The following is a 16,152-nucleotide window of genomic DNA, read 5'->3' as shown; positions in this document are numbered from 1 at the left end:
TTTTTACGTTATCTTCAATTGAAATAGTAGATGTCATCATGTAAAAGTACCTGTGATATCTGGAAATAATAGTGGTGAGGAAAGTAAGTTTAGGAACTTAATATAGAAACAGGAATATTAGGAATATGTCTTACAAAAAAGAAATTTTTTTTAATGAATACTATCAAACCTGAACTCGTAAAGTAGATTTTAATCTCAATGAAATACAGGAAAATGACATATACTATGCCTAAAAGGCAATACAAATAAAGTACATGGATTATCCCCATTCATGTACTCCTGATATAGTTAATTATATATTTAAAACACATACTAAATAAATTCATAGGAAGTCTGGACATTTACATTTGTAAGCATTGTTTTGCAGAATGATATTGTTGCAATTAACCATTAAGTGCCTTCACTATGTTATGTGGCTAGGTTTGATTTACTTCAGCACTGACAGATACATAATACAATAAATTTTAACCGGTACTGGTACTTTCTGACAACTATATTCCAAATCTTCCCATATTATCATAGTGACTTAAAAAATATGCGAACTTGCAGCCAAACAATGTGCTCTATATGACTTCCCAGGGCTCATACTGCATTATAATGTTACACAATGTAAATTATGTTCCACATAGGTGCGGGAAGGATTTAACTAATAGTGATGGTGTCACAATAAAAATACCCGACCCGGAGGACCTCGAACCCTGACTAGTATAGCCTTGTAAGGAACAAAATGTTCCCGAATCAAGGAAGCAACATCATGCCCACCTTGGTCGACAAAAAAAAAGTTAATTAAGAAGTGTAAGTATAATTTAGGAATATCGTATGTATACTTTTATTCTTGGATGCAGCTAACAGCTTCGTCACACCTTCAGGGCTCAGCATGCTTGTCTTGTTTTCATGTAATGGGAGCGTGTATGTGTTGGTACTCCAGCTAGGATATCACAGAATTGGATCATATCCATTCCATTCCACGTGTGCATCGTTCCACCTGCAAGTGGTGCACAAGAATCAATTGTGTAATCGCAGGTGAAACCATAACGTAAATCATTAAAAAACGATCGGTCCTTGATTGCAGCACTCGGACAATTACTGGGAACATTAACCGTTGACGTACTTTGACCTTATTTCCACTAATTAGTGCATGGCCTGTTATATGAGGCAGGGCTGTCAGGCTTGTTTCTTATCATTATCGATGAGCTCACCTCAACGTTATGTGGCACATCACTTAAAACGTCAGCTTCTTAGTGTCAACGGGGACAACCCACCAACCCTTGACTATATATCGACACCAAAACTAACTACAGACTATTATCAAGAACATATCTATACAATATTGTATTACACGACATCACATTAACATCGTTATGTATTATATGGATATGTCAATGAGACTGTTAACCTGCTAAAGCATGGTTATGGAGATCATGAATACTTACAGCGTGTGTATGCAGTGCTCCAGAGGCGGCACCAGCCCACTGACGTGCGACTGTAGGGAGTTAGTAGACGTAGACGTATCCACAGTTAACCGGATGGGCTCATCTTGTCCTGCTAGCCCATCGTAGTAGTGCAGGTCAAACGTAGTGTGTGCGACTGCATCACGTTCCAGTGCAAACAACACGGTGAAGTGGCTCTCACTGCACACTACCCAGATAGGGTAACATGGCCTCTTGTAGTTACCACCCACCTACAGGCAAATGATAGCTGCATACAGCAGGTTTATAATTCGATTGCGGTGCATCCGACGCACTGCGCCACTTCATGACAATCAATGTGAGCAATTTGGTAAAGTCTAGCTATCATCTGAGATGTAACGTTGTGCTAACCATACGGGTGAAGTGGTTTGTTACTATTAAACGACAACGCTTTTGCAACAGAAGCACTTAATAAAAGGCAGGGTCACTGAAGGTGGCAAACTTCAGTTTTGGATTCACACTAGATATCATCAAGAGCTAATACCTAGGTATTATTACTTATTAGCCCTTGATATCATCATCAATACATCCAACAACATCCTGTACATGCCGTTCTGTATTTTAAACACTAACTGATAACTACGTAACTACAGAGAATAGCATTAAAAACAAATGCTACAAGACCCTCTACCTCACAGGAACCGTAGTGTTCGAACAGGGAGAGGAAGCCAATGTCGGATCTTTCCGGAATTCCTCTGAGAGAAGATACCGCTCCTCCAGAATCCAGCAGTACAGTGCCGTCAAACACATTGGAGAAGGCTGTTCCCGTGAGTAGCAGGTTGACGATTTCCTGCACAGGATATGTACAGTCTATTTCAGCACGTAGAACAAGTATTGAATACCAAATGTCAAAGTAAAAGAAACGACCTCGCTAAGCACTTTAATTTCAAAAGAAACTATTGCCTCGGAATGTAACAAGAAACATTCCTAGGCCTTGCAGTATATCTCCTTGTTTCTATGCATAGGATATGTCTCGTACGATGTCACTTGGGTTGTTTCGATAATCTTGAATTGCAACTTTGTTAAAAAAACTCATCAGCATTTCCACTTTCATAACTTTAAACTAAACTTAAACTTAACTTTCTAACTTTAGTGTTCACTATCAATAAATTTGCTGAATATGTTCTCCTGATGATACCTATCATTACTATAAAGGTCTGATCACGACTACAGAAATGTTGAAAGATGACTTGATACCTGAGTACAGTAACCATGAAGACCCATAAGTGTATTGGATGGTTCATCCATGTCTGCTTTTAATCTGAAATTATTAAATATATTTTACGTAAATTTTACTTGCAAACATTGAATTTCATTTCACCATTCTCATAACTTGCATTTCAATTGTTTCTAGCTTTTGATGTAACATTTAAAACATCAATGTTTTAGTGAATAAAGCAAGCAGCCTTCAACATTTCAGACATGAACTAAGCAATCTTACTGTCTTGAGACTTAATACAACAAATCCATAATTTCACAATAGCATGATGAGTGAACCTTAATCAGTCATCACCTGTCAAATCCCCTGGACAAGATTACTGAGTACAGGAATGTGATGCAGGATCCATTATGGTCTGAGTCATACTGTGTGCAGTCATTCCGCAGGAACTCTTCCAGTCCCGAGAACTCATCAAATGTATGCAAGGTGAGCTGCACAGCAAAAGTACATAGAACATAACTGCAGTTAACATTAAGTTGACATCAGATGCACCTGTACTTCAACATGGCACAACATTTGCATCATAAACTACGATACTACGATATTATATATGAACAGTGTACTTTGTTTCTTCAAGCATATTATGCACTTTACCCACATGCACCATACACTCTTGAGGCATGTCTTCCTAATTAACACCATGAAAATGCAGGACAAATCCAGTTGCTATGTAAGTGACATCCTATACCAATAGATGCTATGTGATATTAAAGTTATGAACAGAAAGCGTTGAATAAGTTGGCTGTATACTTACTGTTTCCGTCAGCTGATCACATCTATACTGACTGTTAGCAACAAAGGCAGCCTTTCCAGAAGGCCTAGAAACATAGTGAAAAGCAAACTGATTTTAGCAAACCTCCTCCTTCGTCTTAGCTAAGTTATATTTGTAATGGCCACAGTGACATTACATTGCTTATTGATAGTTGTTCTAAAAATTCGACATATCACACAAACGTTTTGTATCGTACTGAATTCCCGAAATATCATCGGGGAATTCAAAATATGTAGCAACTGAAAACATTCTACATATGCTAAATCACACATTGCAGCATTACATCAGTAGTCAGTTTCAAATGCTCATTTTCGAATGATAATTGTTGTGACTGGCTTGCACTTACAGTAACACACAGTAGCGCCTACCCGTACTCACACTGCCACAACAGCACGCTTCTTGCTTCCAGCACGCCACAGTATAGAGGCAAGTGCAACACGCAGATACTTGCTTCGCTGCTCTGAAGTGGGAGCTAGCTTCTTACTTGAAGACCAGCACTGTTCTTCTGAGAACAGCCAGTGCTGAAGCATGCATGCCTGAACAGATGCCAACAGCCCGCACGGTCCTCCCTATTGCGCCACAGAAATCTGTAGGACTACACATACTTAAACAAACAGGGACAGCGAAAGCTGGCTAGTGTAAACCTAAACAACGATTCCTATAACAAACTACATCTTGGATGAATAAAATAATGATACTGAAACAATAGAGTTAGTTGAACAGCTGCCAAAAAATTATCAGAGGTATTTGTAGAGAACTTTATAGCATCTCTCTCTCTCTCTCTATCTGTCAGTTCAAAACCAAACGAAAGTGTCACATTTACCTTTTTCTGCACAAGACCATATTGCAGTTCAGGTAAATCACAGAATGAAAATCCTTGCATTTGCCATTCTATGCTGAACCTCTGCATCCCAGATCCAAATATCAATGATTTCAGCGCCTGTAAACACATTTTATTATGTAAACAAAAATGTCTACACACACTTACAAGGAAATACATTTACAATAAAAATATTCCTTACTGTACCTTCAACACCAACGGCTACAAACAAATTATTTTAATGACAAAACGTCAAGCAGTATCATAGTAATTATCCACATTTTTACCAATGATAAACTACCTATAAAACCCACAAAACCATTTAGAATCTCTGATGGTGGCACACCCTTAGCAAACCTACACAAGCAGTATCCAGTGTGATAGGAGTACCAACTACAACTCTCCTCTTACAGACAATGGGATGGCCGACATCAATACCACTGAGGTCATCGTCTAAATCCTCCAGATCATCGATTTCAATGTCCCCAATCCTTTCCACACACTTGTGTTTTCTATACATCGCAAAAAATATGTATGCTTTTACGTGTGCATTTAGATGTGCTCTTTTGATTTTGCATACACGTTTTAATGTCGATACATATTTGCACAGATATTCACGAAAGAGCAAACCTACTCACAAATGCTCTCCGAGAACTGGAAATAAGCATCTTTACAAATAACGCTGAAACCATGCACTCATGTTACGACAACGTGAATATCTTACCTTGCAAAGAGCTCTGCAGCATTTAGCTCGACTTGACTATTCTCATTTGTCGCCGAGGCATTTTTCTTACTGTCTAACACCTTGCTGCCCATGGTTAGAGCAATGTGATTGTCTTGAACGAATGCAGATGGATGCTGATAATTGATTGTAGCATTCTCATTTTGCAATCTCTCACCCAATTTCTGTATGGTGTGCATATAATAGACATATTAATCGCAATAATTAATACTGTTTAATCTACCTGTTTGCTTATTGCATATATTACACAAAGTATCAAGAGTGTATTAAGTGTGTAACTTGATACTTAATATGCTCTTGAAAGTATTCTTACAAAGATGACATTTTATTTTCTATTATAATTTTGAATTTTTTTGCTACTGATCTGCTTTATGATACTGTTTTATAGGTTAAATAATAGCATGATATATATTGTATGTTATGTGTGTTATGTAATAGGCTTCATTACATAAATGTATAAAATACAAAAATATTTCTATATATGCTTACAGATTCTTTTGCCACTTCTATAGCTTGTAACCTCTTCTGTGATTTAGTAGATGGAGATTGAACTGTGAAACAGCCATCCATTTGTCTTAATGTCTGTAAAGATTCGGGCCTCTTCTTGACATAAAGGTCTAGACTGTCATCTAAAAGGGCTGCTTTCATATTCTTGGCAAATAAATCCCTGTTCGCATCAGTACTATTGTGCTGCCTACCTACATATTTAGACAAGTTCGGGTTGCGTTTGCCACTGTTGTCACTCATGACTAGATTACAATCTTCTGTACCACTGTTGTGATCAGGAAATCTTTCTTCATCTGGCTGTGATACTTTCAAGCATACATTCCTGTCAGTTGTAGTAACAGCTGTCTCACTATCTTTTCTGTCAGTTCCTGTGATATCCTGAACATTTGAGTCACATTGTTGCCGTGGATTTGTGATGAGGTAATACACGTCTTCTGACTCAATATCCACTTTATTTACAGTAGACATTGTTTTCTCAGATTTACTTGATGCAGACTTCCGCTCTTTTTGTCTAGTTGTTGAGCTGTGTTTTTCCAAGTAATGTTTCGCAATAACTTCAACCATGGTCTTGTACTGTTTTCCACATGACTCCTATTTAAAAAAAAACTAATTAACCATTAAGCATAATCAATTTTAAAAATCAACATATTCAATCACTTGAGACAAAGATTTATATTCTACAGTGACAAACCACCATAACCCCCAGAATCTTTTTCAGTACCAGCTAATTTGAATTCATGACAATATGAGACAAAGGTGAATGGTCTACTGAATGTAGATTACCTCTGATATAAGTGTGCATGTAGCCATGTACTATACGACTCACAATGTACTACATATTATAAACACACCTTATTTTTCTTTAGTAGCTTCTCAATATGTAGTTGCTTGGCAAGTTCAACTCGATTGGTAATACTATTTTCGCATCGTGGTTGCTCTGCATCGAGTGTTGCAAGAGAATTCTTCAAGCCCTGTGATGAGAAAATGAGAGTAATATCATTCGTCTTAATTATTCTAAAACTTTGCATTAGCACTACCATTGCTAAGGCATAAATCTCAATTGATGTCTGGAACATATACAGCAAGTTTAATGGAAATGTAATTAACTATGCTGAGTGTAATTCAATCTAGCTTTTAACATTACTTTTGTGCAAATTTATGCTACACAATAGACTATACATTTAAATACTAATGAGGGATTTCTTCAATGTAATGAACAGACTGAACACAACGTAGCATACATTTACATCATTATATTGCAACATGATCTTCTTCATGGCTGACATGTGACAACGTACCTCCACATTCCTAGTTGACGAACCTCTATATTTCATTAAATATTGTTGATGTGCAGACAATGGTCACGTGTGACTGTGACACTACGTTATAATGACATCGTTCAATGATGTTTCGCTTTTTGGACATGTCTTAGGAATGTACCTTGTCCAAAGTATGATAATAAGCAGTCTGATGGATGGCTCATACCATTATACTCAGATTTTGGGTAGGCATTTGTGATTTTGGCTCGTATACTCGTATATGGGTGGTATTGATCCTCCAGCCACTAATTTAATGAGGTACACCTCATAGAAGAAGGGGAATTAAATATCTCTGAATAATTTAACCAAAGTGATTCCCTAAACGTTGGCCACTTTCTGCTGCAGGAACCATACCAGATTACCTAGCTACTTTTTAAAAACTAATTCGACTAGATTAGTAAAACATTAGCATGGCAGGCTGCTACCATGCACGTGTGTACCTAATATACCCTTTGCAGTGACTGATGTTTAATCAGGAAGAATCACTACAAAAGTCGTATTGGGAATTATGAGGAAAGTTCTATTTTTGTAGGGTTCTACTAAGGTTTTTAACACATGCCAGGTTCGACGTGCCTTCAAATCTGAAGCTACTTTGTGACATTCCATAAATCCTCTGACATGACTTAATTGCCAAATCAGGCCTAATACATACTGTTACTATAAATTTTAAATCCAATCATTTAAATAACTACCAAGGATATATATACACAAAAAGTAAGACAAGCACACTTACTTACATTGTGGTCCTCGCTATATTACTAAGTAATAATATTACTAATAACATTAACAGCAGCACTTTGAACTATCAAAATACACAAGTTTTCAATTTGGACAAGTTATACTTTTTACAGAATTTTAAAAGTTCTTCTACACTATTTACAATTAAATCCACTAGTAATATTCGTACCACCTGCCTCCAATGGTTCAACCTTCTCTATTAGACAATTTTTAACATAATTATACTTCAGACTATTATATAAAGTATTTGTCCCCATATGTTATGGTAGAGAGTTTCAAGCTGCAATCTGCGAGCTATAGTACTAGAGCTACAATCGCACTGTAAGTAAAACGGTTTTCCCCACTGCTTCCCACACTTGGTTTGAATATTGACATATGTCTCACCACTTGAGATATCTCAACCTCCATGATATTGAAACTGTGGACTACAGATGTTAACGTGAATCCTTCTCTCATATACTGTGGACTGAGGTTATGTCATATTTAAGACCCTATTATTAAAAGCTTTAGCTGCAAATAGCAGTGTCATGTAAGTACTAACAAATTCTGCCATCTAGTCATACATTAAACTTTATTATTTATTTTTTAACTTTATTTCTGAACTACATTGTTGTATTTTTACTTGATTTCTCTATTAAAAGTGTCTTCGTACACCTCTTTTCTCATACCCATCACCTGCATGTCTAGCTCTAGTACTATAGCCCGCTTACATTGACTGCCGCTGGCAGCGGCAGTCAATGTAAGCGGGCTATAGTACTAGAGCTACTGCATGTCTTGCTTAGCACATATGATAAGGTGAAAAGTGGCTATAGTTTTTGATTAGTGGCTAAAAATATCTTTGGTGGCTCAGGTCTTGGCTCAAACTTTTAAACATATAGAGGGATATTCTGCAACTTGAACCCGTCTCAAAACTTCATAAAGATTAGTCTTCACAGTCCAATTAATGTACTATATCGAAGACGGAGAAAGACAACTCAGACAACGTTGATCAAATAGACAGATCAACAGTGACGACAACATTCACTGTGGATTGCAGTAAAAAAGGTATCAATAACCAAAGAGGAAATAACGGAATTCCAATATGGGATGACAAAAACAAAGCAGAAGCTTTAAAAGTGGTACATGTCGAAAGCAATTATCACGCTCAGATGATCGAATGCTACGAATCGATTCCGAATAGGATAGGGGAAATCCAATCTTCACGTGGGTCCTGACCATAATATACCTGCAATACGGAGCAGAGGTGCACACATCATATACCAAGTAACCCCAAACCAAAACGCAAATTTCTTTTACACCACTGATAAATTACACTGACCTTTCTGCTTAGATATTCTCGAATGAGTGCAGTAGCGAGCAATTCTACATGATCACTGTTTAGCTTTGCCGCCATGTTTATTTACAATAGTAACGTCTGAAAGGCTCCCTGGTGGCGAAGTTTGAAACTACATCATAGATTTGCTCGCGGCCACGGTGCCCTGAGTTAAGGTATAAACTCATAAATATCATCATCATAAACTCATAAATAACTCATCATAAACTCATAAATATCAGTCTTCAAAGTCAAAGAGACTATATCGAAAATGTTAAGAGACAAAGTTGGTCAAATAGACAGATTAACACTACGGATCGCAGTAGAAAAAGCTTCAAATTTGCAATTATTAGTTTCTCTGGAATTCTCTGAAATTCAATGGAATTCTCTTTCTTCCTCTTTACCGACAGGACGAAAGAGAATTCCAACATGGAATAACAGAAACAAAGAAGTTAAACTTTAAGGGATCCTGGCACGTTGATACGTTGTCGCCCACTTTTCATCGGCGGTCATTTGGGATATTTTGCAATGTTTGTGCTAATGCAAGAACTAAAAACGCTAATTTTCGAGTGTCACTAACGAGTGTCACTGTTTACATCATGTACTTTCTTAAGCGCGCCTCGGCCATTTTCTACCCCCCTTTTTCTATGACCTAAATAACACAGCTGCACTTTCCGATATCCCTTATTATATGCGTGTTATATGACCGTGTTACGTCCTCAGACTATATTCTGCTAGATAGGGTCACAGACTATAAGCCCCGCTTAAGGCCCGCTTAAGCCCCGCTTTACATTGCGGTACATGCGGAATGCGGAATGCGGAATGAGGAATGCGGTACATTATTCCTTAGTCTGTGGTAGGGTCTTTAGTAACATTTAATTATTCTGGCGATAGGTGTTATTTATATAGCGTCACGCAATGCACCCGCTACAGAACGATAATATACTAGACGTACACGATGAACAGGGAGAACCGGAGACCATCCACCTTATACAACCCGTCATGCGCTATTCGTCACGGAACACTATCGGTTTATTACCTCCGCCAGGGGCTTGGCGGAGGTTATGTTTTCACCGGCGTGTGTTTGAGTGTTGGTTTGTGGGTTTGTGGGTTTGTGTACGCTCGCTGATTGGCTGATTGGCCCGCCACCGCCGCCACCGCCGCGCCGAAACCGCCTGTATCATACAGGTTAAGCCTAACTGAAAAAGTTATGGACGGATTGTATTAAATTTTTGAGGATACGTCAGAAATGGGCTAACTTAGGAAACTTGATTAGATTTTGCGTGGTGATCCGGATCCAATTAATTAATTAATTAAATTTTCAGGATAGGTCAGAAATAGGGGCTAACTTAAGAATTGATTACATAGTGGTGCCATTCCGGCATCCAATTAATTAATTAACTAATAACTTAATTAATGAAATTTCAGGGGATAGCGTCAGAAATGGTGTCAACTTAGAATTGATTACATTTGGTGGTGATCCGAATCCAATTAATTATTTAATTATATTTATTTAATTTATTTTTCACTTAATTAATTAATTAATAATTAAAAATTCACATTGAGAGGAATTCAGCTCCTTGGCGGAGGGTCTGCTGCCTCTCGAGGCTCTAGTTGTGTATGTGTGCGCCTGATGACACTCCGCAGGAACGCAAGTCAGAAGGAAAGGAGAAAAAATACACGTCCCTGATATATTAATCGCACAATAGACATTTTATTATACAACATAAATGGGCGCATAACGTCTTTTTTTACAGATAAGTACAACAAATACCTCATTTCAATGGTGTGCGCTTTAGATGGAAAACGAAGGTCTATTATCCGAATCTGTACATGTGGTCCCGTGTCTACCTTATTTGATAACTCACCCTATTTAAAGCTAGATGTGTGATACTATTATGACCTTGGTGATTTTTAAGTTGTACACGCGCACTCAATAATAATTCACGGTATTCAAAAATTCCGTTTCATGTCGGTAAAATAAATATATATAATATCAGAAGTAGATAATAGGGATATTCTCTATATAATATATAATGGATACGCGACGGCACGCCAGCGGAATGTTTGGCTGAAGGCTGCCGTTCATTCAAGGGCTACGCAATAGCGTTATATAAGTAGTAATTATTTGATTTTCGTTAATTTAATATATGTAAATTATGGTGTCATGAAATGTCATTATTTGTAATTATGTTTGTAGCGTTTATTACATAGTGACGTATTAATTAGTGTTAAATAACAAAATAACTACTAAAACAATATTAAACATCGAAATTACAATGATGACAGTTCAAGTGTTCCTCTAATTTGCGTACACTAATTAACACTTAACTAACAAAATATTTAATTACAAATTATATATATATATATATATATGCATATATAATTTAAGAACTTTGTTAGTTAGTGTATATATATATATATATATTGTATATAAATATATCAGATGTATTTCGACTGAGAAAAGATACTATATATATATACGCGTGTGTGTGTGCGTGCGTGTGTGTGTGTGTGTGTGTGTGTTGTGTGTGATGTGTTGGGATGTGTGTGTGTGTGTGCGTCCGGTGTGGTGTGATGGTGTTAAAGCAGAAGAGAGTGTGTGTGTCTGCGAGCACTGAGCTGCGCGCGCGTGTGTAGTTGTATGTGTATGTATAGCTGTTCAAACCAGTTATTATAAACCCCGTTAATCAAATGCGGCTTGGATTGTTCTTTAAACACAAGTACAGATTAAAACATTGTGGCTTCGATAACGCGAATATCGCACAGGTATCATCTAATTATAGCATTACCATATAACCTATGAATATAGTGTATCACAGATTATGACAAATTGCGTGTTCATCGCCCAGTGATTGTCAACGGCCTATTCGCCATCATTGATTCTTATAATTATATATATGCCGACACGATACGAATGCCAACACGTAGAGCCATCATCGATTCTTATATATCCGACACTATACGATAGCCCAACACGTAGAGCCATCATCGATTCTTATATATCCGACACTATACGATAGCCCAACACGTAGAACCATCATTGATTTGCAATGAACTGACGCCACGTCTCGTGAAGCCCGAACGCAAGTTAAAACTTCGATTAGATGGTGCGCGCGCGCTCTCACACTTTCTCGTGCAGGATACGATGACTGGCGCTCGGCGTGTTGACACCGGCTTGCTGCGCCGCAATCTCTCTCGTGTCGGCGCACGCGGGCAACAGTTCGTTCGACTCAAGTTCTCCGTCCGACTTCGTCACCTCCGCGCTCGATATCAGCTCAAGGCGCTGCTCGGCTTCGGCGCCCTCTGGCGGCCGCAACCGGCGAAAGCTGCCGCTGCTCTCGCTGCCCAGCTCCTGCACGATGCTCAGTTTGGTCGTCGACGCCGACGACATTTTGGCTACGAGAGGCACCGCCGTCGGCTCGCCCTTGAGCGAGCCGGAGCGCTTGCTGCTGCGCAACGCGATCAGCTCGGTGAGGATGGAGCCGTTAGAGGCGTGACGGTTGATGTTCGTCTGGCTGTTGTTGGAGCGCGACGGCACGTTCTGCGAGTACGCGTCGCTCTTATACTTGAGCGCGCGCCGCTGGCACAGCCCGTAGCGGCTCAGCAGAATGAAGAAGTCGCGGTGGAACTGACGCGTCATGATCGCGTATAGGAACGGATTGCAGCACGAGTTTAACGGGTAGAAGAACACGAGCAGAATCTTCGACTCGGAGATGCCGATCAGAGGCAGACTGCCTGCCGCCGTCAGACCGAAGAAGGCGATCGGCGCCCAGCAGGCGAAGTCAGTGAACACAAGCAGCGCCATGCGCTTGGCGACTGTCGCGTCTCCGCTGTTGGCGTTGCCGTCGTGACCGCGTATCGAGCAGTACATCTTCAGGTAGCAGTAGCAGATGACGGCGAAGGCGATCATCGTGATGACGAGCAGCGCGAGCACGTAGCCGAGGTCGACGTACGACGACACCTTCATTGGCAGGCAGATGCTCGTGCGGCTGTAGTCGCTGACGCCGGCCAGCGGCAGCGCTGCCATGACGACGGAGAAGCCCCAGCCGACAACCATCACCTTGCGCGCGAGGCCGATCTTCAGCCGCTTGTTGAGGTGCAGCGCGTACGTGATGGCGCACCAGCGCTCGAGCGTGATGATCGTCAGCGTGAAAATCGACAGCTGGCTTGCGAAGACGGTGAGAAAGCCGGCCACCTGGCAGCCGCCCTCCAGCTGCCACAAGATGGCGTGGTTGAAGTACTCGCCGAGCGTGTGCGAGTCGACGGCGGCCAGCATCAGCAGGTAGAGGCCCATGCAGAAGTCGGCGAACGCGAGGTTGCACATGAGAAACTTCGACACGGATATCTTGAAGCGGCTGCTCAGCAGCACGACGATGACGGTGAGGTTGCCTAGCAACGCGGTGATGCTCACCACCCAGACTGTGACGCGCAGCAAGTCGGGACCCATCACGTCCTCGCACGGGTTGAAGGCGTCTGCCTCCGGGATGCACTTAGCGATGCGGTTGACACGCGGTCGCTCGTTGATGTTCTGACAGACGACATCGATGGACCTAGACGCGACGGTGCTGCCGCTCCACAACCCATCTTGACCGCCTGTTTGAAATATAGGAGAGCTTTCTTATCGTACGATCAGGAGTAAGATAATATAGCTCCTATATTATCTTACTCCTGGTACGATGAATACCACTTGCGATGTTTAACCCGACTAATATTTGTTTAAATTAACTTATGGACGCATAGAGCATATAACCGTCATATTAAATTATTATTTTTATTATTGATATTATTATTATTATTATTATTATTATTATTATTATTATTATTATTAACAGCATAGCGCCTATATTATGTTTGACGTTCTCACACGGCATCTAAGACTGGTTGGACGTATAAGAATTATTGCTATTGCATATTGATTGTTTTTCACTAGAAGCTGCTCCCTACCCACCCCTCCCATGCCCGGGGGCTGTGGTCTTACAGCAGCAGTCCTGTTTCGTAATGAATCGTGATGATTATGATATTCATGAAAATTATCTTGGGAATGTAAGGTCATTATAGGCAAGCAAAAAATGATTTTTTTATAATAATAATTAAGCCACATTAACTCAGTTGTCGATTGCCGATGAGGAGGAATGTACTGATTCATTCTATTAGTGAATTACTTACTCTCTCGACACGGTCGTGAAGTTGTACCGTTGCTATGGAAATTTCCAAAGCCTCTTGGACCGCCAATTCCATCGAAGGATCGTTTCGCGCGATTGTAATCGCCTGTTGTAACGACAGATGGCGCAGTGGTCGTAGACGTTGTCGAGAAACACAGACGCTCCTGTTGCTCGATCAGCTTTTCCAATTGCCGCTTGTATTCTTGCGGATTTGCCTAAACGAATTATTTAACAACGTTCGGAAATTCCATGGCGTAATGAGGCTTACTGCATTAGCTACATTAACGTATATAGAGCGCTCTAATTAGCTTCTTATTAGGTTTATATTTCGTAGTGACATTATTGCCTAAATTGCCATCATTGAGAAATACAAGCATGGAGAACCGCGCATGCCGGGCTTTTCCTTATAAAACTGGCTAATGACCACCACATTGTATTTTAAACGAGATAAAAAGTGTTTATCTAATTAGGAGTTTTTTTAATATATTTTCTGTCGAGGGTACTCATTTTCTTAAAACAGACTCAATACAACTCAACAAACTCACCACAATTTTTTTCTTTGTACTTTTTTTTTGGCAAGAACTTGAATTATTCATTTAAGCAGATATTTAATTAAATACAAGATTAACACTCTATCTAACCCCGAAATATTTCTGAGTCATTGCTTTACGACGTGGTAACCACGAGATAGCAATTTACAGTGGCAATTCAAACCCTGCATCAACGAATCGATGGATTTTTAGAAAGAAATAATTTGGTTAGTGTAATTCGCGCGTGGCTACCTCTGAGCGGATACTTTCCCATTTGGGTTACCTTGTGCGGATTCTCAAAGGCGCAGCAGTGGTATGGGTACGTCAGCTTCGCCGACTTAATCCTTTCGAAGTTGACAACTGCCGGCAAAGTCTTTAAGGTCGGCACGTTCTCCAGTTCGAGCTCGGAGATCTGGCTGAGTCCCTCTATGGGCAACGTTGTCAGCCGAGTTCCTGACAGGTGTCTAAAAGCACGAGAGCAGGTTGGGTAACGAACAAACCCATAGGGACGATTCCGGCAATTTGAATGGTAACTAATTGAGCGCGCGAGCGGCGCGTATAGAATTTCGCGCTGTATTATGGTTTAATCATAGAACTAGAAAGCCATTACGGCAAAGGTTCCCGGGTGGCGGATATTGAACGCAGTTTCATCGCCGGTGATGTTCAGCAGTGGTGCAGTTAAACACAATATTGATCATGATGTCTCGATCCTCACTCTACACGGCTGTATTTAAGCTACAAACACTCGACTCCATGAATGAGAGATATACACGCATAAAAGCTCATAACAACATGTTCATCTCAAAAATGGCATCGCAAACGAGTCGCCTGAATAAATTTAAGGGCATTCATGTCTAGACGAAATATTGCATCGCTGAAACCTATATGTGAATAAAGCGATGTTATTGCTCGACACGCTAGAAACAACAATAGAGAAACATCAGCAAACACGAAACTATTTTCCTTCTTTCGGACGCAGCCGAAAAAGAAACGGTTGCGGTTTTTAAACTAATTAGCTCCACCTCAGGGTGGCGCTAAAAAGTCCGTTGACAAGGTATATCGTGACGCAATCGCGTACTTGAAACATCGTACGTCGCTGTTTGCTGATCAACCGGCGATTACTGGAACCTGTAACACACGAACCTTGCAACACTTGCCTCACGCTACCTTTCGGTGCATGTACCTACGCCGCCATCGCCCGGCTAGGCAAACCCACAGTGGCCTCATTCATCACTCGTTATTTACGGAGAGATGTTGCGATGATAGCTTTTCACGATAATGCGTTTCAAATTGTGAGGATTCGGGCCGACAAAAACGTTCCCCAGCTTCTTCGAGCACGAACTTCGACGTGACATTCCCCTTTAAATGACATTACACACACACACACACACACGCACACGCACACACACACACACGCACACACACGCACACACACCGCACACGCACGCACGCACGCACGCACGCACGTACACACACACGCGCGCGCGCGCACACACACACACGCACGCACGCACACACACACACGCACACGCACGCACACACACACGCGCGCGCACACA

The 16,152-nt window shown here is 40.5% G+C and overlaps 2 protein-coding genes across 2 annotated transcripts; both read right to left on the bottom strand.

Annotated features, from left to right (window-relative positions):
* Positions 1–124: 124 nt before the first annotated feature.
* On the bottom strand, positions 125–8,979 carry LOC106811427 (protein FAM188B-like). The gene is made up of 13 exons (XM_014815036.1): positions 8,905–8,979; positions 6,381–6,500; positions 5,512–6,120; positions 5,005–5,186; positions 4,642–4,792; positions 4,284–4,400; positions 3,839–4,029; positions 3,443–3,506; positions 2,983–3,119; positions 2,667–2,730; positions 2,101–2,259; positions 1,434–1,681; positions 125–985 (listed from the first exon to the last, which is right to left on the bottom strand). Exons 1-13 carry the CDS (start codon positions 8,977–8,979, stop codon positions 937–939), a joined length of 2,166 nt encoding a protein of 721 aa, XP_014670522.1. The 3' UTR covers positions 125–936.
* A 3,043-nt stretch (positions 8,980–12,022) lies between these two features.
* Positions 12,023–15,788, bottom strand: LOC106811426 (thyrotropin receptor-like). The gene is made up of 4 exons (XM_014815035.1): positions 15,781–15,788; positions 14,877–15,057; positions 14,095–14,278; positions 12,023–13,494 (listed from the first exon to the last, which is right to left on the bottom strand). The coding sequence occupies exons 1-4, from the start codon at positions 15,786–15,788 to the stop codon at positions 12,023–12,025; spliced, it is 1,845 nt and encodes a 614-aa protein (XP_014670521.1).
* Positions 15,789–16,152: the final 364 nt, after the last annotated feature.

Source organism: Priapulus caudatus, unplaced genomic scaffold (genome assembly GCF_000485595.1).
Source record: "Priapulus caudatus unplaced genomic scaffold, Priapulus_caudatus-5.0.1 Scaffold538, whole genome shotgun sequence".
In the NCBI taxonomy this organism is placed as follows: Eukaryota; Metazoa; Priapulida; class Priapulimorpha; order Priapulimorphida; family Priapulidae; genus Priapulus; species Priapulus caudatus.
The sequence above is the reverse complement of the archived record's forward strand: the minus strand, read 5'-3'. Positions and strand labels throughout refer to the sequence as shown.

Excerpts from the sequence above, each read along its gene's own strand:
- LOC106811427 (XM_014815036.1), bottom strand. The coding sequence starts at position 8,979 with ATGGCGGCAAAGCTAAACAGTGATCATGTAGAATTGCTCGCTACTGCA. Across the intron at positions 1,682-2,100 it reads AACACTACGGTTCCTGTGAG|GTGGGTGGTAACTACAAGAG; the intron begins GTAGAGGGTCTT and ends ATTTGCCTGTAG. Across the intron at positions 986-1,433 it reads GAGCACTGCATACACACGCT|GTGGAACGATGCACACGTGG; the intron begins GTAAGTATTCAT and ends CACCACTTGCAG.
- LOC106811426 (XM_014815035.1), bottom strand. Across the intron at positions 14,279-14,876 it reads CCTTTGAGAATCCGCACAAG|GCAAATCCGCAAGAATACAA; the intron begins GTAACCCAAATG and ends TAATTCGTTTAG. Across the intron at positions 13,495-14,094 it reads TGGAAATTTCCATAGCAACG|GCGGTCAAGATGGGTTGTGG; the intron begins GTACAACTTCAC and ends TATTTCAAACAG.